At 41.5% G+C, this 26,399-nt stretch overlaps 1 protein-coding gene across 4 annotated transcripts in view; it reads right to left on the reverse strand.

Annotated features, from left to right (window-relative positions):
* EMB (embigin) overlaps positions 1–15,226 on the reverse strand; it is a 64,301-nt gene extending 49,075 nt beyond the window's left edge. The window contains exons 1-2 of one of the 4 annotated variants that reach the window (XM_055422077.2): positions 14,780–15,226; positions 665–754 (exon numbers count right to left, since the gene is read on the reverse strand). In XM_055422077.2, coding sequence (XP_055278052.2) covers positions 665–754; positions 14,780–14,888 — 199 coding nt within the window. In that variant the 5' untranslated portion in view covers positions 14,889–15,226. The remainder of the gene's footprint in view (positions 1–664; positions 755–14,779) is intronic. The other 3 variants (XM_055422078.2, XM_055422079.2, XM_055422080.2) reach the window with 3 other exon arrangements.
* Between the last annotated feature and the right edge of the window lie 11,173 nt (positions 15,227–26,399).

Genomic DNA, 26,399 nt, shown 5'->3' on the forward strand with positions numbered 1-26,399 from the left:
GATTTCAGGATTCTTTACTTGTTTTCCCATAGAACTGTCCCAGACTCATAGATAACATCGTTAATTTGTTTGCCTAAAGGTCTTCCCTGGTGGCTCAGAGGTTAAAACGTCTGCCTCCAATGCAGGAAACCCAGGTTTGATCCCTGGGTCGGGAAGATCCCCTGGAGAAGGAAATGGTAACCCACTCCAGTATTCTTGCCTGGAGAATCCCATGGTTGGAGAAGCCTGGTAGGCTACAGTCCACAGGGTCGCAAAGAGTCAGACACGACTGAGCGACTGAACTGAACGGAACGGAACGGAAAGGTCTTCCAGTAGATACATGAATTCTCCTCTCAAGGCGAAGTGACTTGAATGGCTGTACCAGCAAGGTGTGAGGACAACAGAAGAGTATCTGCAAATTCAAATGAACCCTCCCCTCTCCTCAGCTGTCCTTCTAGAGTGCCTTCCTTAACCCTCCCGGCCGGACTGGCTGCGTCCTCCCTGCACTGGGGCACACTGCCCTCATCACATTCAACTGCCCTCTCACTATAACTGTCCAGGTACTGGCGTGTTTCTTCCTCCAAACTCTGAGTAGAGATTAGTACTCCATAAGGAAAATACAGTGGCTTAATTAAATATAAAAAATTATCTGGTTATTAAATTATTAGAAACATGATGCATTTACCAGTCACTGATATGTTATGACTCTCCAAAGAAAGATTAGAGTACTTCGTCGTCATTTCTTCCTGGACAGGTAGACTTTTAAAAGGTGCAGCTGTAAGAAAAAGAACACGTGATTACATATTATTATCATGGTTAAATGACTGCCTAAAACCTATTTCACACAACAGCTAAAATGCTGTACTGTATTCTATTTTAACGAAAAATAATGTTTTCAGGAAACTTTCATTCACTAGGTCTTCTACGTTCCACAGACATTCAGAAATACTAAATGTACTAAATGTACCAAAATTTCCCATCTTTTTATATTATTATTTTTTTACTGAAAAATCTCTATTGCTTTACATCAAGTGGCTTAAAAAACAAACTTTTTATTATCCTACGATTTGTAATTTATAAAATATAAACGATGACATTGAGAAATTAGATAGAGTACCGGGGGCGGAGGGGAAGGCATAGAAAGGCAGAGAGAAGATGAGAGGACAAAAAGGGACAGAGAGACCTTAATAAAGAACATAAAAAAAGGAAGGAGAGAGAGTGCACCAGCTGCTGGAGGACAGGGAACACACAGTGGACCCACAGGAGAGTCTGTGCTGCTCTGTTTTCCAGCCATGGTGACAGTCCCGTCTGCCCTCTACCAAACTGACTTTCAGTCTTGCTCTGTCACTCATCTCTTCTTTCGAAAACTTTCATCAGAAAAGCAAGGTTTCTGTTTCCACCTCTCACATTCTCCTCAAAGATTCCTTTTTTTTCTTTTAACACCAGCTATTCTCTCTTTGACTTTAGGACACAGACATTACCTCCCAGGAAGACTACCCCAACACTACCAAACAAGGCAGAGAAGGGGAAAGGCTCTTGACTGTAAACTCGACTGCATTCTGAAAACTTTTCATTTACTTTAAACGTGGGCCTCTTTTATGCCACATTTTTTTTTAATTCTCTGCTTAAAAAGTTATTCCATTTGTAAGATTAGATTTCTAGTTGTTTCTTTTTCTAACATGTATGAAAAATGTTACCGAAGCAAGTTATCACTTTTGTTGCTTCAGCTTACACACCGCTTTTACAATATTGCCTGATTTTTTTAAAAAGTACTTTGCAGAACCTAACTCTCCAATATACCATGTTCCAAAGATTTGATCACTTCTAATACAATCTTGGAAAGTAGGATGCAGTTTCTCATAAAATAATCCCTTAACAAATAACACACCTAAATCACACTGCTCTCCAGGGCTTCCCTGGTGGCTCAGCTGGTAAAGAATCCACCTGCAATGAGGGAAACCTGAGTTCGATCCCTGGGCTGGGAAGATCCCTTGGAGAAGGAAACAGCTACCCACTCCAGTATTGTGGCCTAGAGAATTCCATGGACTGTATATGTACACTTTATATTTATGTGGGCTTCCCCAGTGGCTCAGATAGTAAAGAATCCACCTGCAATGCAGGAGAACTGGGTTCTATCCCTCGGTTGGGAAGATCCCCTGGAGGAGGATATAGAACCCACTCCAATATTCTTGCTTGGAGAATCCCCAAAGACAGAGGAGCCTAACTCTCCAATAAGCCATGGTCCAAAGATTTGATCACTTCTAATACAATCTTAGAAGGTGGAATGCAGTTTCTCATATCCTTTAACAAGTTACACACCTAATTCACACTGCTCTCTGACAGTGATTATTTAGGAAAATATGCCCTGAGTTTCTCACTAGGCTGTCAAGAATATAAACTTCTCCTTCATCCACACCTAATATTCATTCATTCATATTCCCTGTCACTCTCTCTCTCAAACACAGACATTGCCAAAAAGTTTATCAACATGAAAGTTCCTTTTTTTGTTGTTATTGAGCATAGCTCACTTAGAAGTTGCATTAAAGAGAAAGTATCTCAAGGAGATCAAGACAGATGTTCCACTCTATCATCTGTTCTGTGAAGCCTGCAGACACAAGCTTGGATATTTGGAAACTTCCTTTGCTCAGGAGGCCTTTCCACTTGGCCTAGCCCTACTGTAGAGTGGAATACCATCATGAAGGTCTTCATCACACTCTATCCCTGAAACAAGCTCATAACCCCTTTTGATATGGTCTGACATTTATTATCATTATTATTATCCACACTATCAACAACAATATGAGTGACATAAGCTGGAAGAAACACTGTCACTCTCATTTCACTTAAATAAGTGAACATATAGAGCATACATGCAGGATGTCAGTATGGAATATAAAGCTACATGGATCATAATGATATTGGTTGAGGCCCACCATTTGTGACAGAGAGTCATTAAAATTTCAGAGTAGCATCCATTCACAATATTGACTTAAGCCTGTGTGTTGTATACAAGCTTGCATGTGATCTACAGACTATGAAGCATGATCTACATCTTTGAATGACTGGTGGTGGAAGAGAACTGGAGACAAAACCAGGGAAATCAGGTTGGGTTATTTTCACATTTTGCATCATCAGGACGTGGATGAATGGGTCCCCCTAGGGTCTACATTAGAGCAAGAAGGAAAAAAGGGGTCTAGGCTTGGCTTGGGCAAAAATCTGAATTTACGAAAGTTGAAGGAATAGGAGAAAAAGGAAAAACCAAGCTTAAAGAGTAGGAAAACTGGGATAACTCCAGTTATTCTAGCTGTTGTGACTACTTCCAATTGCCAGCTCCTATATTAAAAATACAATCAGACATCCATAAACCAGCCACGACCTGTGTCCTAACTTCATATTGCCTTTAAAGCATTCATGATCAGGCTCCAGATTCCACTGAAGTCCCAAGTGCAAAAGGGCATGTCTAACTGTTGTGAATTTTGTCTTGGGAAGACCTTTAAGAGTCTTCAGTACAAGAGCAGGGCAGTCTGCACAAGGTGTCAGAATAGCAAAGTGAGAAGTTCTTTGTTTAGCCAAGATATGTTTTAATCAAAAAAAAAAAAAAAAATGAGAATGTAAACCTTACTGCTTTCAGTTGAATGACAGGAGACTGACTCAGCCAATGATGGTGTTTGAAGGAAATTGACAAGACAGTCAGGCAGATGTGGTTTGAATACTTCCCTGAAAGGATTAGGCTGAGTCACAAAAGAGAAGTACACAAAATGGAGAGGCAGAAATTTGTATCCTGATCCAAATACTGCCACCGACATGTTCTTTGGGGCTTCATTTCATAGAGGAAAGAAAGGAGGATCAGAAAAGCTTCATAATATTGAGTGATGGCACCGAGATCAGAACACACATTCCTCAAGCTACCATGCTCATTCCTTTCTTAGTCATTGCTGGAGGCTTTCCACTCAGTATTCTTTTACAGGTAGTGGCCAAAATGCCAGCGTAAGAGAGTAGCTAGCTTCTAGTAGTTGTGCCAGAGATTAAAACATTTTCTCCCTCTCCTCAAGGAATTGGGTTTCCCAGGTGGCACAATGGTAAAGGATCCACCAACCAATGCAAAAGATGCAAGAAACGTGGGTTTGATCCCTGGGTCGGGAAGATCCCCTGGAGAAGGAAATGGCAATCCACTCCAGTATCCTTGCCTGGAGAATCCCATGGACAGAGGAGCCTTGAGGGCTACATTCCGGGGGTAACAAAGAGTCACACGTGACTGAGTGACTGAGCATGCACACCACACGTGGCAAATGGGGCATGAGAGTGTTGCCTCAAAGAATTGAGTAACATCTAATTTTCACCTGCTATTACTGTTTCATGGGAATTCGCAAAATGGTCTCTACTTAGATATCTTTAACATGTTACCTTTTAAAATAAGCATTGCTAGAAGGGTTTATAATTTATGCTATTAACATTTTTTAAATGAAATAAGCATGCCATGCTTTCTACCTAATATTAAGGAAATATTTTCACATATTTAAATGGGACCCTACTCAATTGAAGTAAATTCTGAAGAAAAAAAAGAGGATCAGTTCAGTTCAGTCCCTCAGTTGTGTCCAACTCTTTGCGACCCCACGGATTGCAGCAAGCCAGGCCTCCCTGTCCATCACCAACTCCCGGAGTTCACCCAAACTCATGTGCATTGAGTCGGTGATGCCATCCAACCATCTCATCCTCTGTCGCTCCCTGCTCCTCCCACCTTCAATCTTTTCAGGCAACAGGGTCTTTTCAAATGAGTCAATTCTTTGCATCAGGTGGCCAAAGTATTGGAGTTTCAGCTTCAGCAGCAGTCCTTCCAATGAACACCCAGGACTGATTTCCTTTAGGATGGACTGGTTGGATCTCTTTGCAGTCCAAGGGACTCTCAAGAGTCTTCTCCAGAACCACAGTTCAAAAGCATCAGTTCTTCGATGATCATTTTCTTTATAGTCCAACTCTCACATCCATACGGGAGAAGGCAATGGCAAGCCACTCCAGTACTCTTGCCTAGAAAATCCCATGGATGGAGGAGCCTGGTAGGCTGCAGTCCGTGGGGTGGCTAGGGGTCGGACACGACTGAGCGACTTTACTTTCACTTTTTACTTTCACACTTTGGAGAAGGAAATGGCAACCCACTCCAGTGTTCTTGCCTGGAGAATCCCAGGGAAGGGGGAGCCTGGTGGGCTTCCGTCTATGGGGTCACACAGAGTCGGACACGACTGAAGTGACTTAGCAGCAGCAGCTCACGTCCATACATAACCACTGGAAAAACTATAGCCTTGACTAGATGGACCTTTGTTGACAAAGTAATGTCTCTGCTTTTTAATATGCTGTCTAGGTTGGCCACAGCTTTTCTTCCAAGGAGTAAGCGTCTTTTAATTTCATGGCTGCAGTCACCATCTGCAGTGATTTTGGAAATCAAGAAAATAAAGTCTTTCACTGTTTCCACTGTTTCCCCATCTATTTGCCATGAAGTGATGGGACCAGACGCCATGATCTTAGTTTTCTTAATGTTGAGCTTTAAGCCAACTTTTTCACTCTCCTGTTTCACTTTCATCAAGAGGCTCTTTAGTTCTTCTTTACTTTCTGTCATAAGGGTGGTGTCATCTGCATATCTGAGGTTATTGATATTTCTCCGGTCAATCTTGATCCCAGCTTGTGATAAGTAACACTAGAAAATTGCACTGAGTTTTAAGATTTGCTTTTACTTAAGTCAGAAAATAAGTTCAACTATATTTCTGTTTAAGAATAAGCATTTTCTCTAAACCCTCCTGAAAATCTCTTAAATTTTATAATCTCAAAAGGATCTGAACTCCATTTAGAAAAAAAGTGCAAGAAAAAGCTATTAGTAGGATAAACACCATTCCTTGTCTTCCTCTCTCTTATCCACATAATGTATTGATTGCTGTGCTGTGCTGTGCTAAGTCGCTCAGTCCCGTCTGACTCTTCGTGACTCCATGGACTGGAGCCCACCAGGCTCTTCTGTCCACGGGGATTCTCCAGGTAAGAATACTGGAGTGGATTGCCATGCCCTCTCCAGGGGACCTTCCCATCCCAGGGATCGAACCCAGGTCTCCCGCATTGCAGGTGGATTCTTTACTCTCTGAGCCACCAGGGAAGCCTGTATTGATTGCTATCAACTGTAAAATTAGCATTATTTTAAGAAGTTTTCGCATTCTGATATATAGCATTATGGGCTTCCCAGGTGGTGCTAGTGGTGAAGAACCTGCCTGCCAATGCAGGTGGATGTAACAGATGTGGGTTCGATCCCTGGGTTGGGAAGATCCCCTGGAGGAGGGCATGACATCCCACTCTAGTATTCTTGCTTGGAGAAGCCCATGAACAGAGGAGCCTGGCAGGCTTACAGTCCATGGGGCTGCAAAGTCAGACACGACTAAAGCGACTTAGCATCATCAGCAGCAGCATTATAAATGAGCAACCCAGTCACAGAAACAAAATAACCTAGGAATAGATAATGTATACTATTTATGAAACAAAGGTTTGGAACTCAGAATACATATTCCCCATGGAAGGAATACTATATATAACCATGAGATCCCAGGCCAAATTTTAAAAGCCATTTAAGTCATGATAAAGCTGAACTACAGCATTAAAATATCTAATTACCAATACTGCTTATAAGCAATGCATTTAGAGTTCTACCTCTGCGTTCTAGAAATATAGTATTTCTATATTTCTATCACCTATCTACAGCTGCATCACAAAAAAGAAGAGGAATAAGGCTACCTTGATTCCTACAGACCCCAGAGAGAATGTGTCAAGACATTTGGTAAGAAAATAAATTCCTGATGGGAACATTTACAAGTCAGACTTTCTAAGTCATGGACAGATAATAGTCTATATAGGGAATGCATTTTTTTTTTTTTTACATAGTATGGGAACTATTAGACAAGAAGGTCATTTTTAGATTCACTTTTTAAAAATTAAAAAACAATTTAAAAGCCTAATGACAAAAGCAATGTATACTTTTACACAGCCTTATAAACCTACTTTTAAAACTTGGTCACACATAAATGCAAACTGAACTTCTCTTTAAATATGATGTTTGCAATAAAATATACTTTGAAGGGCAGTGTGGAAACCCATATTTTAAACTACCTTTACACGCACCTCATGTGAAGAGTTGACTCACTGGAAAAGACTCTGATGCTGGGAAGGATTTGGGGGCGGGAGGAGAAGGGGATGACAGAGAACGAGATGGCTGGATGGCATCACCGACTCGATGGACATGAGTTTGAGTGAACTCCGGGAGTTGGTGATGGACAGGGAGGCCTGGCGTGCTGTGATTCATGGAGTCGCGAAGAGTTGGTCACGACTGAGCGACTGAACTGAACTGAACTTACATGGGTCATCAAGATATTTTAACAGTGAACTTATGCCAAATAAAACTAGCATTTCCGCTCTTTCTAGAGACTGGGTTTTTTAAATATTTCACTGACTAGGTTATTCTTTGAGATATTGTTCAATGGTTTTCAACTCAGGGTGATTCAGTCCCCCACAATCACCAAGACCAGGGAATATTTAGCAATGTCTGGAGACATTCAAGTTGTCACAATTTGTAGGGTACTACTTGAATCCAGTAGTTTATATTAGTTTCATAGGGTTGCTATACCAAATTGCCACAAATACGGTGCCGTAAAACAACAGAAGTTTATTTTCTCATAGTTCTAGAGGCTAGCAGCCTGAAATCAAGGTGCAGGGCCTTGTTTCTTCTAAAGGTGCTAGGTAAGAATTCTTTGCCTCTCCTAGCTTCTGGGGTGGGTGGGTCACGGGATGGCTGAGAGGGTAAAAGAAAGAGAGAGAGAAAGTATGTGTGTGTTCAGTCACTAAGTCGTGTCCGACTCTTTGCAACCTCAAAGGTTTTACGATGTAAAACCCAATTAGCAGAGATATTAGCTGAGGACACATGGTCATAGATGGCAGTAATGGCCTGGTGGCCACCCACAGAAAGAAGGGCCTTAACTTCCACCCACATTTTCTTTCTTGTATTGTCCTGTACATATTTATATATCTTCACAATTTTCCCTCTTCTTTTCTCTTCTCCCTTTATTTATATAGTTACTAAGCTGTATCCTACTTTTGCCACTCCATGGACAGTAGCTCACCAGGCTCCTCCGCCCATGGGATTTCCAGGCAAGAATACTGGAGTACGTTGCCATTTCCTTCTCCAGGGAATTGTCCCAAACCAGGGATTAAACCCTCCTGTGTTTCCTACATGGACAGGCAGATTCTCTACCACTGAGCAACCAAGGGAGCCCCTGCTAGCTTCTGGTGGTTGCCAGCATTCCTTGGGATTCCCTGGCTTGTAACTGCATCACTCCAATATCTGGCTCCATCTTTATTTGACCATCTTTTCTCTGTGTGTCTGTGTCTCTTTATCCAAATCTCCCATTCCCTTCTTTCATAAAAACCAGTCACTGGGTTAAGGGTCCACCCTAATCTAATATGACCTCATTTTACCATGATTACAACTACAAAGACCCTACTCTAAAGTTCACTTTCATAGGTACCAATGGTCAAGGCTTGAACACTTGAGGGGGTGGGGACAAACACACCCACTCACAGGTAGAGACCAGTGATACTGCCAAACATTCGAAAGGATGCCCCCACCTCCACCCCTGCACCGCCCCAGCAGAGAATTTTCCAGACCCAAAGGTCAATACTGCCAAGGTTGAGAAACCCTGATTTCAAAACAGATACATCTTCACATGGCCCTGTGGCTCTGAGTTCCTATTTTTCAGGTTTAGGTGCAGCTATTCTAAAGTGTGAACTTTTCTTGCAACCTTCATGGCTGGGGCCTATTTTGAGAACTTGTTATAAACAGGCACCAAGTGCTGTATGGGATTTTAAAATGCAAACCAAGAAAGCAGTTACAGTCATTAGCTAGCTCCAGGCTCTCACAACAAAAGCATTCTAGGCTTCAAGATCAATCAGATGAGACACTGAAATTCCCTTTCAGGATCTCAGAACTATGTAATTATGAGGCTGTAATAGAGGAGATCAATCCTGGATGTTCATTGGAGGGACTGATGCTAAAGCTGAAACTGCAATACTCTGGCCACCTCATGCGACGAGTTGACTCACTGGAAAAGACTCTGATGCTGGGAAAGGTTGGGGGCGGGAGGAGAAGGGGACGACGGAGAATGAGATGGCTGGATGGCATCACTGACTCTGTGGACATGAGTTTGAGTGTACTCCGGGAGTTGGTGATGGACAGGGAGGCCTGGCGTGCTGTGATTCATGGGGTCGCGGAGAGTCGGACACGACTGAGCGACTGAACTGAACTGAACTGAACTGAATAAAAAATATTCTATCTTGAGAGTAGGGATACATTAGTAACAATAAAACCACAATAACTGTACAGATACCAGAAAATATTATTTCCAAGTAAAAGAGAAACACCATTTTTAAACATAATATCTATTAATTCTATACTAAAATATATTGAGATGTGCCTGAATAGTGACGTTTTATTGGGAGTAGTTTATTTTTAGTAAAATACCGTGAGGTTTTTTTCTTCTACGTCAATGAGTGTGTCCAAAGTTGTTTATTGCTAAGGTTCACCCAATATTGTGAAATATGTGAGGCCAGCTATACAAAAGTAAGTTGAAACGATTACAGTCCAGGACAAACAGTCTCAACACTTATAATCTGTCTCTGTTTGAGACAAATACTCCGTTGGAAAACAGTACCTAATTGTTTCTCAACTATACTTGTGGTGCATCAGTCAACTTAAGATTTCTCAGAGGTAAGTTTTTTTTTTTGCTTTTTTTCAAGCCATCTCAAACTAACAGAAAAGGTTTAAGTTCAGAATAAAGAATGTTTCCCCCACTGGAGAATAAGTTGCTGACCTAAAGACCCACTTGACCTTGGAAAAAATAAAGTATATTTCCTACAAAGGACACACCTCACAACACCCAATACTGCTGTGAAAATCAGGAAATTAGCATTTTATGTCCTCTGATCTCATCCCACACCTTATCGGAATCTCAACAAAAGTTTTTATAATGTACTTTTTATTCAACGGTTTCAGCTCAGGATCACATGGGCTGCCTTGGGCCACCATGTCCCTCTATTCTCTTCAATCTCACAGCTTTGGTCTCTCCTGACTTTTATGACCTTGATGCTTATGAAAGGTCCAGGATAGTTAAGCTGTATTACAATTAGATTCAGAGTAGACATCTTCAGCAGGAATATCACAGAGGAGACACTGCCTTCCTCTCACTGCATCCTATCAGATGACACACAATTTTTATTTCTTTCCTTACTGATTTACACCTTGATCACTTGACTCAAGTGATGTCAGCCAGGATTCTCCACTTTATTCTTTTTCTCTTTTCATTAATACTTGGTGGCAAGTTACTTCCCAAAACTTTGTGGAAAGTTACTTTCAGAAGTAAATGACAACCACTCCAGTATTCTTGCCTGGAGAATTCCATGGACAGAGAAGCCTGGCAGGCTACAGCTCACTGGGTCACAAAGAGTCCGACATGACTGCAAGACTATCACTCACTCACTCACTTTGAAACTATATAATTTTGTGCCGTCTCAAATTTTCAACTGACTCAATTAATTTAGTTAAGTGTGTACTCATGAATACCTATACAAGTCAATGGACATTTTTCACTGGCTATGGATACTAGTACATCAGTATTATTACTTACTTTGATGCTCTGTTTATCAAGTGGGAGCACCTTCCCTCTGGCTTCTGTATCCTTTTCACATTACTCACCATTCTTTGAACACTTCATTGCTTTCTGGCACAAACGGGTCCAAGTTTATCACATTCTCTCCCCACTCCAGTCCGAAAATCAGCCATTTCTATATAAAGTTCTAGTTATTATTAGGAAGAAATGTATTTAGAATCAAGATTTGGGTGCTAAGTACGCTCATCACTATGGGGAAATTGTTGCTGCATTTCAGTGGACAGAGCTAAGAATACATTATGTATATTCATACACACAGATGTATAACACATATTTATATACACCTATACGTAATGTGTATAATATACATACAGTTGGCCATGAACAATGAGGATTCAAACTTTAAGGATCCAAGTCTACACATATTTTTTCAGTAGTAAATAATACATTACTATGTGGTCCATGGTTGATTCAGTCCTTGGATGCAAAGGAACCACACTGATACAGAAGGCTGACTATAAATTATACACAGATTAAGCTGTATTGTTCAATGGTCACCTGTAAACATGTATGACATATATATGCATTATATCGGCTTCCCAGGTGGTGCTAGTGGTAAAGAACCTGCCTGCCAATGCTGGAGATGCAGGTTCGATCCTTGGGTTGGGAAGATCCCATGGAGGAGGGCATGGCAATCCACTCCAGTATTCTTCCCTGGAGAATCCCAGGGACAGAGGAGCCTGGAGGGCTACAGTCCATAGGGTCACAAAGGGTTGGACACAACTGAAGCAACTTAGCATGCATGTATGCATATGCATTATACATATATTTATACATACATATTCATATCGATGCAACCATTTATATAGCTATAGAGAGAGACATAAGAGATACAGACAGATATTTAAACTCACAACTTCACACTAATGCTGCCAGTTGCAATCTAACACCACAAGATTCATTTTAGTTTTCCCTGTTTATTTCCTTCTTCTCTAGAGGAAAACCTGGGTTCTATTATCCTTGCCAACTTTACTTAATCTAATCTCCCACTGCCGCTGCCACTTATAGCGCCAAAAAGTATCTTCCTCACCCCCTCAGGCTCCAGCAGCCTGCCCTGTCTGCTCCTGCATACTTGACCTCCATCCCATGATCAGGATCAGACCTCCATGTCCTGGCTGTTTAGAAACCCTTGCTTCTAAGGCCTGAGGTCTGGTGCCAACTTTCTGCACAAACAGCCACCTCCTGTGCTTTGGCTCTAACACTTCACACAGGGCTGCTCTTCTACCTGGAGGCTATCCTGACTGGCTCAGTTTCTAATGCCCTGACCTGAAACCTCAGGTTCTCTTCACCAAGTGGGATGATTCCTGCCTTTCCCCACCTAATAGCTATTAGACCCGCTTCCCAGAAGGAAGGGAAGAAGTTGGGGACAAAAGACCAGGAAGGGGAAGAGCCAGTTGACAATGTGTATATAATGTAATCGTAAATGTAACAATTTAGGGTCAAAATTTTGATCCATCAGATACAACCTTAGTAAAGACAGGCTTACAGCCAATCTGTTCCTTTAAAGTTTAAATGCTATGAAAAGTAAAAACAGCTAACAGTTTTCTTCTTAGACACAGATAAGCAATGTCAGACACATGTAGGTGCTTGAATAATATTTATTGCAATGAATATTTATTACTGGGCAGTTGCTCTGTGTCTCTCTTGAAAAGAAGGGAGCATTGATCAAGGATGTAAGCAACATCATCTAGAGGTGAAAAACGATCATTTCAAATGACTCCCCTGCAAACATTTTTCAGTAGATAAGCATGGCTCATTCCTGCAATTTCTTACCCCCAAAGAGTAATAATGGCATTTAAATATTCCCACTTATGTAATATTTCTCCTTCGATAAAGCCATTTTACATTTCTTATTTAATTAAGAAACAGCCTAAAAGAGTTAAGGTGAGTCCTTGTGCAGAACTTTATTCTAGGACTCAGACTGAGTCAGCAAGCCCTTCAGTCCATATAAAGTATTTACATCTACACGCTCTGCTCTCATCATTTCTTCCAAACTTTCATACACGCCCACTTCAGAGAGACAAGTGAGTATTGTGTGTAAGAAAACAGTATTTGGAGTCGGACTGAACGATGCTAAACTTCCTGCTCTACTGCTTAACTAATTATGTGTACTTGGGCAACTATTTAGCTCCTTAAATTCCAATTTCCTCATCTGAAAGTCAGCGATAATAAAAACTAACCCACAGAGCTATAAACTACATAGTGCAATGCCTGGCATACAGTTGTTACATAGTAAATATGATACATTTATGATAAAAAACACAATAACCATTTTTATCATTTAAATATGGCCCCAAATCTTAGTTTATAGAACATCTCTTTTCAAGTAGCTCAAAGCACCTAGGTTAAAAAAAAAAAAAAGCAGCAAACTTCACAATGGTCTTTAGCAAAGAGGAAACTGAATCTCATCAAGTTCGATACAGTACCTATAAAGTGAGATGAGGCTGCCTCATTTTTAATTCTTTTTAATTCTTCCTTGAAATGAGATGCTAACCTCATGTTTTTGATATGTCACATTCTTCCATAATTTTAGCTTAAGCAGCAGTTAAAACTTCAGGATTTACACTACATATATACACAGACATTCAACAAAACATACATGGCGTACATCATCTATTTAAGGCTTATTTGTTAACTGATTCCACCTTCATTTGTTTCCTACTTTTTTTCTCTTTAGAAGTATACTCTAAGTGTCAATTTAAACCTGACTTCCTGATCCCAATGGAATACCTATCTAACAGTGCACTCTCTAGGTCGTATCATTTTAAAGCAGCGGTTTTCAACCTGCTTAGGATCATATGATAAAACTCACATGGGAGCTTTTAAACCTCCTCACATCTAGACTGAATCCCAGAACAACTGAATCAGAATTTTTAAGGCAGGATCCACCATATCAGTATTTTTAATGCTCACTAGTAATTCAAACATATAGTCAAGTTGAGAAACTGAGTTCTAAGACACACCTAAGATGCATTGGTCCTCAGAAGTGTGATACTCTCAGGTGAATGACAGGTTAATGGGGGATAGTCTCAGGGTGAAAAAAAAAAATGTCCTTGACCATTCTTTATAAGTGGTATGAATGAGAAAGTGGGGCAAGGAAAATTGGAAACTGAGGCAACCCAAAATGTTCTGTCCAAGTAGTTAACAGCTAGACCTGTTAAAGTACATTCATTTAAAAATGAATAATCTTATTGTTTGATTATCTTTCCATTTTTAAAATGTTACAAGTCTACATGCAATAAGCTCATAAAAATGAATGCCTATGAAACGTTCAAAACCTTGTGTAGAGTAAGATCCTGACTTTAGTTACTGATGGGCAATATTTGCCAAGCTAGAGGTGATCTACTATGCTAATTAGCAGGTAATACTCTGAAATTTATAACACAGAAACTTGCATTAGAAAGTAGGTGAGCTGGAATACTTTCATCACAAAAAGTATAAACAGGTGAAGCTAAAATGGCAACTCTGGTGTTGCTTTGCACCAAAACTCCCTCTTTCAAAGTGTCTTAGACAACCAGAAAAACAAAAATAAACAAACGAAAAACCTACAGTCTTTGTTTTCAAAGACCAAGGTGTAAAAGAAGATACACACTCACATCACCCTCCGGTCGTGGGGCTTTGTTTGGTTAGTTGGTTGGTTGGTTGGGTTGTGTTGTTATTTAAACTCAGCTCTAAAAACCATCCTCAAAGCCAAACCGCCTGCCAGGAAGGAGGAGGTGATATTTAAGCCTCACCATCGCGACTGAGCACACACGCATCGATTCAAGTGAAGGGAGGTGGCCTCGGAAAACGTGTCTTTCAGAAATCCTGCCACTTTATAGACAGGCCAAGTCGCTGCCTTGCTCCCACCCGCAAGCTCACGCCCTCTCCTAGAAACACACAAACAGCGCCCTACTACCCACGTCCCCGTCTCGCGGGGCGCCCCAGTCTCCCGGCAGGTTTCGATACCCCACGCGGGGCCAGTAGGCGGAGCGGCCGTCGCCCCCACCCGCGGCCGCCAGCATCCCGATCGCCGCGCGCTCTCCGCCCGCTCCCTGGCCCTGCAACCATCACACCTGTGGAGAGGCCGTCCTCCAGGCTCCGGCGCACCGCGGCGAGCAAGCCCAGGAGAAGCAGCGGCAGGGACGGCGCCCGGGGCCCCCGCAGACCCTGGAGGGCGCGCATGACGCCGGGAGGTCAGCCGCGGTCCTCGAACACCCACCGCCTTCGGGGCCCGGGGTCGCCGCGCGCACTCGCCCGCGGCCCGGCGCCCGCTGCCAGGCCCGGGTACGGACACTCGGGAAAAGGCGGAGTGGGAGGGGCCGGCCGCCCTGCCCTCCTACGCCCAGACTCTCGCACCGCGCCCGCAGCCGACCCACAGCTCCGGCCGGCTGGCCATCGACGATGCAGCGCGCCGCCGCCCGCAGGCGCGCCCGGATGTGCGGCGCTCACACCCGCGCCGCCGCCTCCCCCGCCTCGTCCTCTCCGCCCGGGCAGGTCAGGGAGGGAGGTCGCTCAAGACGCTGGCAGCCGGCGCCTAGCCCATCTCCCGGGGGAGAGAGTGAAACCCTCGATATCTGTAGATTCATCAGCACTCTGTATGTGCAGAGGCGCACACACCTCTGCAGCTCAATGAACCAAGGTTCACTTATTTACTTTGGTGGGACTGAGGATGGAGAACACTTCTTTCTCCCGGCCCTCCTGTGTCATTAAGGAGGCTTCTGTATGCGCCGGTGGAAGGCGGTGTCCCTCCGCCCTGCATCTGGGCTAATCGGTCTTTACTCTGCCCACCAATCGTACACGGCCTCGGCTCTGGTCTCTGAAGGCTTAGCCGGTTCGCTCTAGATTAGGCTTTCAGAGTCTCAGGGTGCCCCAGTGTATGTGTTCCTTCAGCCTGCTTAGCCTAGCAGTTTCTGAGAAGCCACCTAGAGCTCCAGAAACGAAACTATCGAAAGTAGACAACTGTGTAAAATGCACAAGCCTGTTGACCTTTGTCAAACTCCGACACCAATGTTATCTCTTGCTTACTGTAGCTTGGAATTTTTCAGTGCTCCCAATGAAATAAAACAACTAAAAGCTACTGCTTTATCTGAGGAGGAGTATGAAGGCTATGGATCATTGAGGAAAAAAAAACAATGGACTGGGGATAAGGCTAAAAATTATTAAATAATAAAGTAATTTTCACATCAAAGAACAGTAAGATGTGATAATTCTCCAAGATGTTATAATACGTTAAAAGATACATTTTAAAGTATTTTTCATGAACTTTGTTCCCTCTCCCTTTGTCTTTCCAATGTCAAGTTTGATAGTCATGAATTGAAAATTTATCAGTGTCAAAAACACAAAAAGAATTGAAAGAAAATGTTAGATCCACATTTTGAAAATTGAACCGCTAAACAAGAGCTATGCTCCCCTCCTAAAGGAATAACTAATTTTTAATTGGTATGTATTGTAAAAATATTCCTCTGTTTCCAGTTTATTACATAGACAAAACTTTGAGGGAAAATGTAGGTTATCTAAATTTGAAGACAGAGTATATGAGTAATAAAATTTGTTAAGCAGTATTAAATATCTACCAAGTACCAGGCACTGTATTCAGTGCATGTATGCATATTAGTCTAGAGAGCTATTTATCTGTGAACTACAAATCTAAGAAAGCCCTCTTCTCAGTCAGAAAATTATGGCTATAATGATTAAACCTTTCTGAAGGAAACCTTTTGAGAGACCCTGAAGGACTAAATAATTTTCGCCATTACCCTCTTAGGACCTTGAGTAGACTTGCTAAATCCAAACTGCCAGATCACTCTTTGCTAAATCACACCCTTGTCTTGCTGCCCTGCATCCTGTCTCAGGACTATCTACAAATGTTTCCCTAGGCCTTTGGAAAGTTCTAACAGTAAACACTTCCCAAAACAAAATGTACTCTGACCTACCTTCCCCAATTAACCCTCTTATATCCTTAAGCTCAAATTCACCTTTTTCCAAATAAGCTGACCACATTTAAAGAAAAATTACCTTCCCAGGCAAAGCAATGTTTTTATGACCAGGAAAAAGTAACTTGCCATGTTGAAGCTAATTCCCACTTGCCTTTTGTTGTTACAGCAAAATAAATTGATGAGGAAATATAATTCTTGTTTTGCTAAGTATTTTCAAAGGTTTCCCTATTACTCCTGTCTTATATACTTAATATTTTTTAGACTTATTCCAATTCCATTTTTTTCAAATGATCCATATCCTTTAAAACCAGTTTATATACTACCTTCCATATACAGCTTTTTCTGATCTTTCTGGTCCAAACTAACCTTTCCCTCCATGGTCACTTAAATAAGGCCACACCTGCTTTGACATGGTCCTTATCATGAGGTATGCTGAGTGTCCTGCACTTCCTCTCCTTGGGCTAAGGGGTCTCTGTGACTCCTGTTGACGTACTGAATGTTGTTGAAGTAACACTGTGTGAGTTTCCAGATCTAGACCACAAAAGCCTCCATTTCCTTCCTCCCTTCTCTTACAAGATAGCTGTCAGCCCAGAAGTGTGCAAACCTTGAGATCACCATGCCGTGAGAAGCCCAAACCGCATGGAGGCCGTGGAAGGGTGAGATGCTGTTTAGAAAGAGGGCGTGAGGGTCGCTAAGGTACTAGATTTTTGCAGGATCCTTCTTGAAACCTAAAACAAGACCCAATGAGTGCCACATGATGCTCCTTAAAGCAGAATAATTGCTCTGCTGATCCCTGCCTGAATGCCTGTCCCACACAATTGTGAGATACAAGAACACTATTGCTTTAAGCCACTAAATTAAGGGTAGCTTATTTTCCACAATAAATTATCCAAACGCTTTCCTCTAAAATCACACTGTCCCTGGGATTAATTTGAAAATTAATAATTTACATCTTTGTCTGTGGCCTTTATTGTGCATTCAATCTCCATTTAAATATTTGTTGTTATTCAGTTGTTAAGTCATGTCCGACTCTTTGCCATCCCATGGACTGCGGTACACCAGGCTTCCCTGTCCTTCACTATCTCCCGGAGCTCACTCAAACTCATGTCCATTGAACTGATGAAGCTAAGTAACCATCTCATTCTCTGTCACCCCCTTCTCCTGTATTCGATCTTTCCCAGAATCAGGGTCTTTTCCAATGAGTCAGCTCATTGTATCAGGTAGCCAAAGTATTGGAGCTTCAGCATCAGTCCTTCCAATGAATATTCAGGGTTGATTTCTTTAGGATTGACTGGTTTGATCTCCTAAGAGTCTTCTCCAACACCACAGTTCAGAGATGTCAATTCTTCAGTGCACAGCCTTCTTTATGGTCCAACTCTCACATTGGTACATGACAAACGGGAAAAACCATAGCTTTGATTATACGGCCTTTGTTGGAAAAGTAATGTCTCAGCTTTTAAATATGCTATCTAGGTTTGTCATACCTTTTCTTCCTAAGAGCAAGCTTCTGTTAATTTCATGGCTGCAGTCACCGTCCACAGTGATTTAGAAGCACAAGAAAATAAAATCTGCTACTTTTTCTATTTTTTCCCCATCCATTTGCATGAAGTGATGGGATCAGATAGCATGAGCTTAGTTTTTTGAATGTTGTGTTTTAAGCCAGCTTTTTCACTCTCATTTTCACCTTCATCAGGAGGCTCTTTAGTTCCTCTTCACTTTCTGCCATTAGGATATATCACTTGCATATCTAAGGTTGTTGATATTTTTCCCAGAAGTCTTGATTCCAGGTTGGTAGTCATCCAGCCCAGCATGTTGCATGATGTACTCTGCATATAAGTTAAATAAGCAGGGTGACAATATACAGCCTTGACGTACACCTTTCCCAATTTTGAATCAGTCCATTGTTTCATGTCTGGTTCTAATTGTTGCTTCTTGACCTGCATACATGTTTTTCAGGAGACAGGTAAGGTGGTCTGGTATTCCTATCTCTTTAAGAATTTTCCACAGTTCATTATGATTCACACAAAGACTTTAATGTAGTCAATGAAGCAGAAGTAGATTTTTTTCTGGAATTCTCTTGCTTTTTCTATGATCCAATGAATGATGGTAATTTGATCTCTGGTACCTCTACCTTTTCTAAATATTGTACATCTGGAATTTCATGGTTCACATACTGTTGAAGGCTAACTTGAAGGATTTTAAGCATAATCTTGCTAGCATGTGAAGTGAGCGCAACTGTGCAGTATTTAAACATTCTTCAGCATTGCTCTTCTTTGGGAATGGAATGAAAACTGACCTTTTCCAGTCATTTGGCCACTTCTGAGTTTTCCAAATTTGCTGGCATATTGAGTGCAGCCCTGTAACAGCATCACCTTTTAGGATCTTAACTAGATCAGCTGGAATTCCATTATCTCCACTAAGTTCATTTGTAGTGATGCTTTCTAAGGCCCACTTGAATTCAAACTTCAGGATGTCTGGCTCTAAGTGAATGAACACAACATCATGGTTATTTGGTTCTTTAAGAACTTTTTTGTACAGCTCTTCTGTGTATTCTTGCCATCTCTTCTTAATATCTTCTGCTTCTGTTAGGTCCATACTGTTTCTATACTTTATTGCACCCATCTTTACATGAAATATTCTCTTGGTATCTCCAGTTTTCTTGAGGAGATCTCTAGTCTTTCCCATTCTATTGTTTTCTTCTATTTCATTGCATTGTTCACTGAGGAAGTCTTTCTCATCTCTCCTTGCTATTCTTTGGAATTCTGTATTCATTTGGGTATATCTTTCCCTTTCTTTGCCTTTTGCTTCTTTTCTTTCTTCAACTATTTGTAAGGCCTCCTCAGACAACCACTTTGCCTTGCATTTCTATTTATTTGGGATTGTTTTGGTCACTGCCTCCTGTACAATCTTATGAACCTTTGTCCATAATTATTCAGGCACTCTGTCTACCAGATCTGATCCCTTGAATCTATTTGTCACTTGCACTGTATAATCATAAAGGATTTGATTTAGGTCATGCCTGAATGGCTAGTGTGATCCCTACTTTCCCTAGTTTAAGTGTGAATTATGCAATAAGGAGCTCATAATTTGTGCCACAGTCAGCCTCAGGTCTAGTTTTTGCTGACCTTATAGAGCTTCTCCATCTTTGGCTGCAAATAATATAGTCAGTCTGATTTCGGTATCAACCATCAGGTAATGCATGTGTAGAGTCATCTCTTGTGTTGTGGGAAGTGGGTGTTTGCGATGACCAGTGTGCTCTCTTGGCAAAACTCTGTTAATGTTGCCCTGCTTCATTTTGTACTGCAAGGCGAAACTTGCCTGTTACTCCAGGTATCTCTTGACTTCCTACTTTCGCATTCCAGTCTCTAATGATGAAAAGGAATTTTTTGTTTGTTTTTGGTGTTAGTTCTAGAAGGTCTTGTAGAACCCTTCAGCTTTGGCATTAGAAGCTGGGGCATAGACTTGGATTACTGTGATATTGAATGGTTTGACTTGGAAATGAACAAGGATAGTTCTGTCATGTTTGAGACTGTACACAAGTACTTCATGTCAGATTCTTTTGTTGACTATGAGGGCTACTCCATTTCTTCTAAGGGATTCTTGCCCACAGTAGTAGCTATAACAGTCATCTGAATTAAATTCACCCATTCCCATCCATTTTAGTTCACTGATTCCTGAAATGTCAATGTTCATTCTTGCCATCTCCTGCTGGACCACATCTATTGTACCTTGATTTATGGCCCTAAGATACCAGCTTCCTATGCAGTATTGTTCTTTATAGCATTGGACTTTACTTTCACCACCAGACACATCCATGATTGGGTGTCATTTCCTCTTTCGCCCAGCCTCTTCATTCTTTCTGGAGCTATTTATCCACTTTTTCCCAGTAGCTTATTGGACACCTACCTATCTGGAGAAGCTCATCTTCCAATGTTGTATATTTTTGCCTTTCGTACTGTTCATGGGATTTTCAAGGCAAGAATACTGAAGTTGTTTGCCATTCCCTTCTCCAGTGGACCACGTTTAGTTGTTATGTGATTATATCTTCTTTCCCAACTACATTACAACTCTTTTCAGTACCTGGAATATTTCCTTTTAATGTCCTGCCATGTCTTAAAAAAATAGTACTTTTAGCGTTCTCTGTTTTTTACTTGTTAAAGGCTCACTATAGGCAAAATATATTGTTTTCTATGTTTTCCCTTTTTTTTGTAGTAAAATAATGCTATAAAATCTTCAGTTTTTTTTTTCCTTAAGCCATCAATGAGTGGACAGGGTGTGACAAGATCCTCAGTTCAGTCACTCAGTTGTGTCTGACTTTTTGAGACCCCATGGACTGCAGCACGCCAGCTTCCCTGTCCATCACCATCTCCTAGAGCTTATTCAGACTTATGCCCATGGAGTCCATGATGCCATCCAACCATCTCATCCTCTGTCATCGTCTTTTCCTCCCACCTTCAATCTTTCCCAGCATCAGGGTCTTTTCAAATGAGTCAGTTCTTCTCATCGGGTGGCAAAAGTATTGGAGTTTCAGCTTCAGCAACAGTCTTTCCAATGAATATTCAAGACTGACTTCCTTTAGGATGGACTGGTTGGATCTCCTTGCAGTCCAAGGGTCTCAAGAGTCTTCTCCAACATCACAGTTCAAAAGCACCAGTTCTTTGGTGCTCAGCTTTCTTAACAGTCCAGCTCTCACATCCGTACATGACCACTGGAAAAACCATAGCTTTGACTAGATGGGCCATTGTTGGCAAAGTAATGTCTTTGCTTGTTAATATGCTGTCTAGGTTCGTCATAACTTTTCTTCCAAGGAGCAAGCGTCTTTTAATTTCATGACTGCAGTCACCATCTGCAGTGATTTTGGAGCCCAAGAAAATAAAGTCTCTCACTGTTTCCATTGTTCCCCGATCTATTTGCCATAAATTGATGGGACTGGATGCCATGATCTTAGTTTTCTGAATGGTGAGTTTTAAGCTAACATTTGACTCTCCTCTTTCACTTTCATCAAAAGGTTCTTTAGTTCTTCTTCACTTTCTGCCATAAGGGTGCTGTCATCTGCATATCTGAGGTTATTGATATTTCTCCCAGTAATCTTGATTCCAGCTTCTGCTTCATCCACTCCAGTATTTCTCATGATGTACTCTGCGTATAAGTTAAATAAGCAGGGTGACAATATAGAGCTTTGACATATGCCTTTCCTGATTTGGAACTAGTCTGTTATTTCATAGCTGGTTCTAATTGTTGCTTCTTGCCCTGCCTACAGATTTCTCAAGAGGCAGGTCAAGTGGTCTGGTATTCCCACCTCTTTCAGAATTGTCCATAGTTTATTGTGATCCACACAGTCAAATGCTTTGGCATAGTCAATAAAGCAGAAATAGATGTTTTTCTGGAACTCTCTTGCTTTTTCCATGATCCAGCAGATGTTGGAAATTTGATCTCTGGTTCCCCTGCCTTTTCTAAATCCAGCTTCAACATCTGAAGTACACGATTCACGTACTGTTGAAGCCTAGCTTGGAGAATTTTGACCATTACTTTGCTATCATGTGAGATGAGTGCAATTGTGTGGTAGTTTGAGTATTCTTTGGCATTGCCTTTCTTTGGGATTGGAATAAAAACAGACCTTTTCCAGTCCTGTGGCCACTGCTGAGTTTTCCAAATCTGCTGGCATATTGAGTGCAGCACTTTCACAGCATCATCTTTTAGGATTTGAGATAGATCCTAGGAAACTGCAAAAATGAAAATGGAAATATGGAGTAGCTTAGTTCCTTTTGAAAATAATATTTAATTTTAAGATTGTATTGGAGAAAAGCATTATATCAGACATTAGTAAGTAAAGTGCTAAAATAAGGTGGAAATTTGCTACTGCCCATTATTAGAAAACAAACAAAAATACAAATACAAGTCATGAGACATGGTTTGCAAAATTCTGCAGTAGCCCTCAAGATTCTTGACCCATAGTCATGTGGGTAACCCTGGAATGTGGGCAGGTTTGTGAATATGATATGGTAGTCACTTTTTTGATAAGGTTACATTTAATAACACTCTATTTTGGCAGGCTGGAGAGAGACATTCCTAGTGAGGTAGATGCCCTTATGCTTTTAAATGGAAAAGCAAACAGCCACAGTGTGAACTAACTGCCCATCAGTCCTCTGGGAATTGAGCATGCCATTCCCACAACCTAAGAAGTTGAATTCTGCAAACAACTGGTGTACTTGAAAGAAGCCACAAGCCTCAGATGAGATCACAGCCCAGGTCAACACTTTGCAGCCTGGTGAGACCCTGAGCAGAGGGTACAATTAACCATGCCTGTCTCTTCTGACCCTCATGGAAATTGTGAGATCATGCTAAAGCTGAAACTGCAATACTTTGGCCACCTCATGCGACAAGTTGACTCACTGGAAAAGACTCTGATGCTGGGAAAGGTTGGGGGAGGGAGGAGAAAGGGACGACAGAGAGTGAGATGGCTGGATGGCATCACCGACTCTGTGGACATGAGTTTGAGTGAACTCTGGGAGTTGGTGATGGACAGGGAGGCCTGGCGTGCTGTGATTCATGGGGTCGCGGAGAGTTGTACACGACTGAGTGACTGAACTGAACTGAAATTTGTGTTAAATCAGGAAGTTAGTGGTAACAAACTAACATAGGGCAGTCCATCAGTGATTCTAGTTACATTGTTTGTTTTTTTAATTAAAAGAAAATTTCTATACTTGAACAAGGTCAGGAGTGGATATGGAAGGAAAAGGAAACCACTTTAGTCATCTCTGGATATTAAGAAGAATTGGATGAAAAAGTTCCAGAGCTACTTAGAAAGTTATATCATTTCTAAATTGGGACCTATGACCTTCTAACAATCATTTGCTCTGCTTCTCTGGGAGGAAGAAAAAGGAGAAAACATATATATATACACACACACACATACACATACTTGTGTCTATAGACATGTGTATTATATAGAGACATGTATATATATATACACACAATACACACAGATATATATATTTATTAAATGGTAAATTACTTAAACAATGTATGGCAATCTTTTGATCTCAATACCCCAGGAGATAAATCATAATTGGTCAAAAACCATGAGTAAAAATCTCATTCCCCTTAGCAATGGTGGTCTAAGGAAAGCAAAACTGATGAGATACAAGAGCAAATCTACTGTGAATGACTTTCCTCATCAAAAAGAGAAAACTTAAGTCTACATACATGCAATAAATGCTGGAGAGGGTGTGGAGAAAAGGGAACCCTCTTACACTGTTGGTGGGAATGCAAACTAGTACAGCCACTATGGAGAACAGTGTGGAGATTCCTCAAAAAACTGGAAATAGAACTGCCATATGATCCAGCAATCGCACTCCTGGGCATACACACCAAGGAAACCAGAATTGAAAGAGACACATATACTCCAACGTTCATTGCAGCACTGTTTATAATAGCCAGGACATGGAAGCAACCTAGATGTCCATCTGCAGATGAATGGATAAGAAAGCTTTGGTACATATACACAATGGAGTATTTTTCAGCCATCAAAAAGAATGCATTTGAATCAATTTTAATGAGGTGGATGAAATTGGAGCCAATTATACAGAGTGAAGTAAGCCAGAAAGAAAAACATCAATACAGTATACTAACACATATATATTGGAGAAGGCAATGGCAAGCCACTCCAGTACTATTGCCTAGAAAATCCCATGGGTGGAGGAGCCTGGTTGGCTGTAGTCCGTGGGGTCACTAAGGGTCGGACACGACTGAGCGACTTCACTTTCACTTTTCACTTTCACACATTGGAGAAGGAAATGGCAACCCACTCCAGTGTTCTTGCCTGGAGAATCCCAGGGATGGGGGAGCCTGGTGGGCTTCCGTCTATGGGGTCACACAGAGTCGGACACGACTGAAGTGACTTAGCAGCAGCAGCAGCAGCAACGCATATATATGGAATTTAGAAAGATGGTAACCTGAACCCTGTATACGAGACTGCAAAAGAGACATAGGCATATAGAACAGTCTTTGGGACTCTGTGGGAGGGGGTGAAGGTGGGATGATTGGGGAGAACGGCATTGTAGCATATATATTATCATAAGTGACCAGTCCAGGTTCGACGCATGATACAGGATGCTTGGGGCTGGTGCACGGGGATGACATGGAGGGAGGATATGGGGAAGAGGGAGGTGGGAGGGGGGTTCAAGAAAGAGAACATATGTACACCCGGGGCGGATTCATGTCAATGTATGGCAAAACCAACCCAATATATTAATGTAAGGACAGGGAGGCCTGGCGTGCTGTGATTCATGGGGTCGCGGAGAGTCGGACACGACTGAGCGACTGAACTGAACTGAACTGAACTGAATTTGCCTCCAATAAAATAAATTTAAAAAAAGAGAAAACTTTAAAACAGAAAAGGCTTTCTGCCCCATCCCTTTGACTCCTTATTCCTGTCAGGAATATAGCCATGATGCCAGTATCAATGGTGGCGACTTTACAATGATGTGATAACCAGCCAACTTTCTCAAGAATAGCAGAGAAGAATCAAAAAAGAAACCCAAATCCTTGGTACATCTCTGAGCCTATTACACCAACCCTGAGATGCCTCCTTCCAGATCTGTATCCACTAATAGCTATTAGTTACAGCACTGTTATTTGGCATTTTGGTTCATAGTAGTTGAATGCATCCCTATCTCTTCCAGGACTTCCCTAGTTTAAATTAAAACCTTGCACTATGCCTTAGAACTTCCATTCTGTCTACACACAGGATTATCCTTCCACCTCCTAACTTTAATTAGTCATCTTTTCTGTAAGGATAATATCCAATATCTAAGAAAAAAGCAAGAAAGTTCCAGAAAAACATCTATTTCTGCTTTATTGACTATGCCAAAGCCCTTGACTGTGTGGATAAACTGTGGAAAATTCTGAAAGAGATGGGAATACCAGACCACCTGACCTGCCTCTTGAGAAACCTATATGCAGGTCAGGAAGCAACAGTTAGAACTGGACATGGAACAACAGACTGGTTCCAAATAGGAAAAGGAGTACACCCTGCTTATTTTACTTATATGCAGAGTACATCATGAGAAACGCTGGGCTGGAAGAAGCACAAGCTGGAATCAAGATTACCGGGAGAAATATCAATAACCTCAGATATGCAGATGACACCACCCTTATGGCAGAAAGTGAAGAGGAACTAAAAAGCTTCGTGATGAAAGTGAAAGAGGAGAGTAAAAAAGTTGGCTTAAAGCTCAACATTCAGAAAACTAAGATCATGGCATCTGGTCCCATCACTAAATGGGAAATAGATGGGGAAACAATGGAAACAGTGTCAGACTTTATTTTGGGGGCTCCAAAATCACTACAGATGGTGATTGCAGCCATGAAATTAAAAGACATTTACTCCTTGGAAGGAAAGGTATGACCAACCTAGATAGCATAAAAAGCAGAGACATTACTTTGCCAACCAAGGTCCATCTAGTCAAGGCTATAGTTTTTCCAGTGGTCATGTATGGATGTGAGAGTTGGACTGTTAAGAAAGCTGATAGCTAAAGAATTGATACTTTTGAACTGTGGTGTTGGAGAAGACTCTTGAGAGTCCCTTGGACTGCAAGGAGATCCAACCAGTCCATCCTAAAGGAGATCAGTCTTGAATATTCATTGGAAGGACTGTTGCTGAAGCTAAAGTTCCAACACTTTGGCCACCTGATGCGCAGAGCCAAATCATTGGAAAAGACCCTGATGATGGGAAAGATTGAAGGCAGGAGGAGAAGGGGTC

The sequence above is a fragment of the Moschus berezovskii genome, chromosome 18 (assembly GCF_049115385.1).
Source record: "Moschus berezovskii isolate FMDL1 chromosome 18, NW_MosBer_1.0, whole genome shotgun sequence".
In the NCBI taxonomy this organism is placed as follows: domain Eukaryota; kingdom Metazoa; phylum Chordata; class Mammalia; order Artiodactyla; family Moschidae; genus Moschus; species Moschus berezovskii.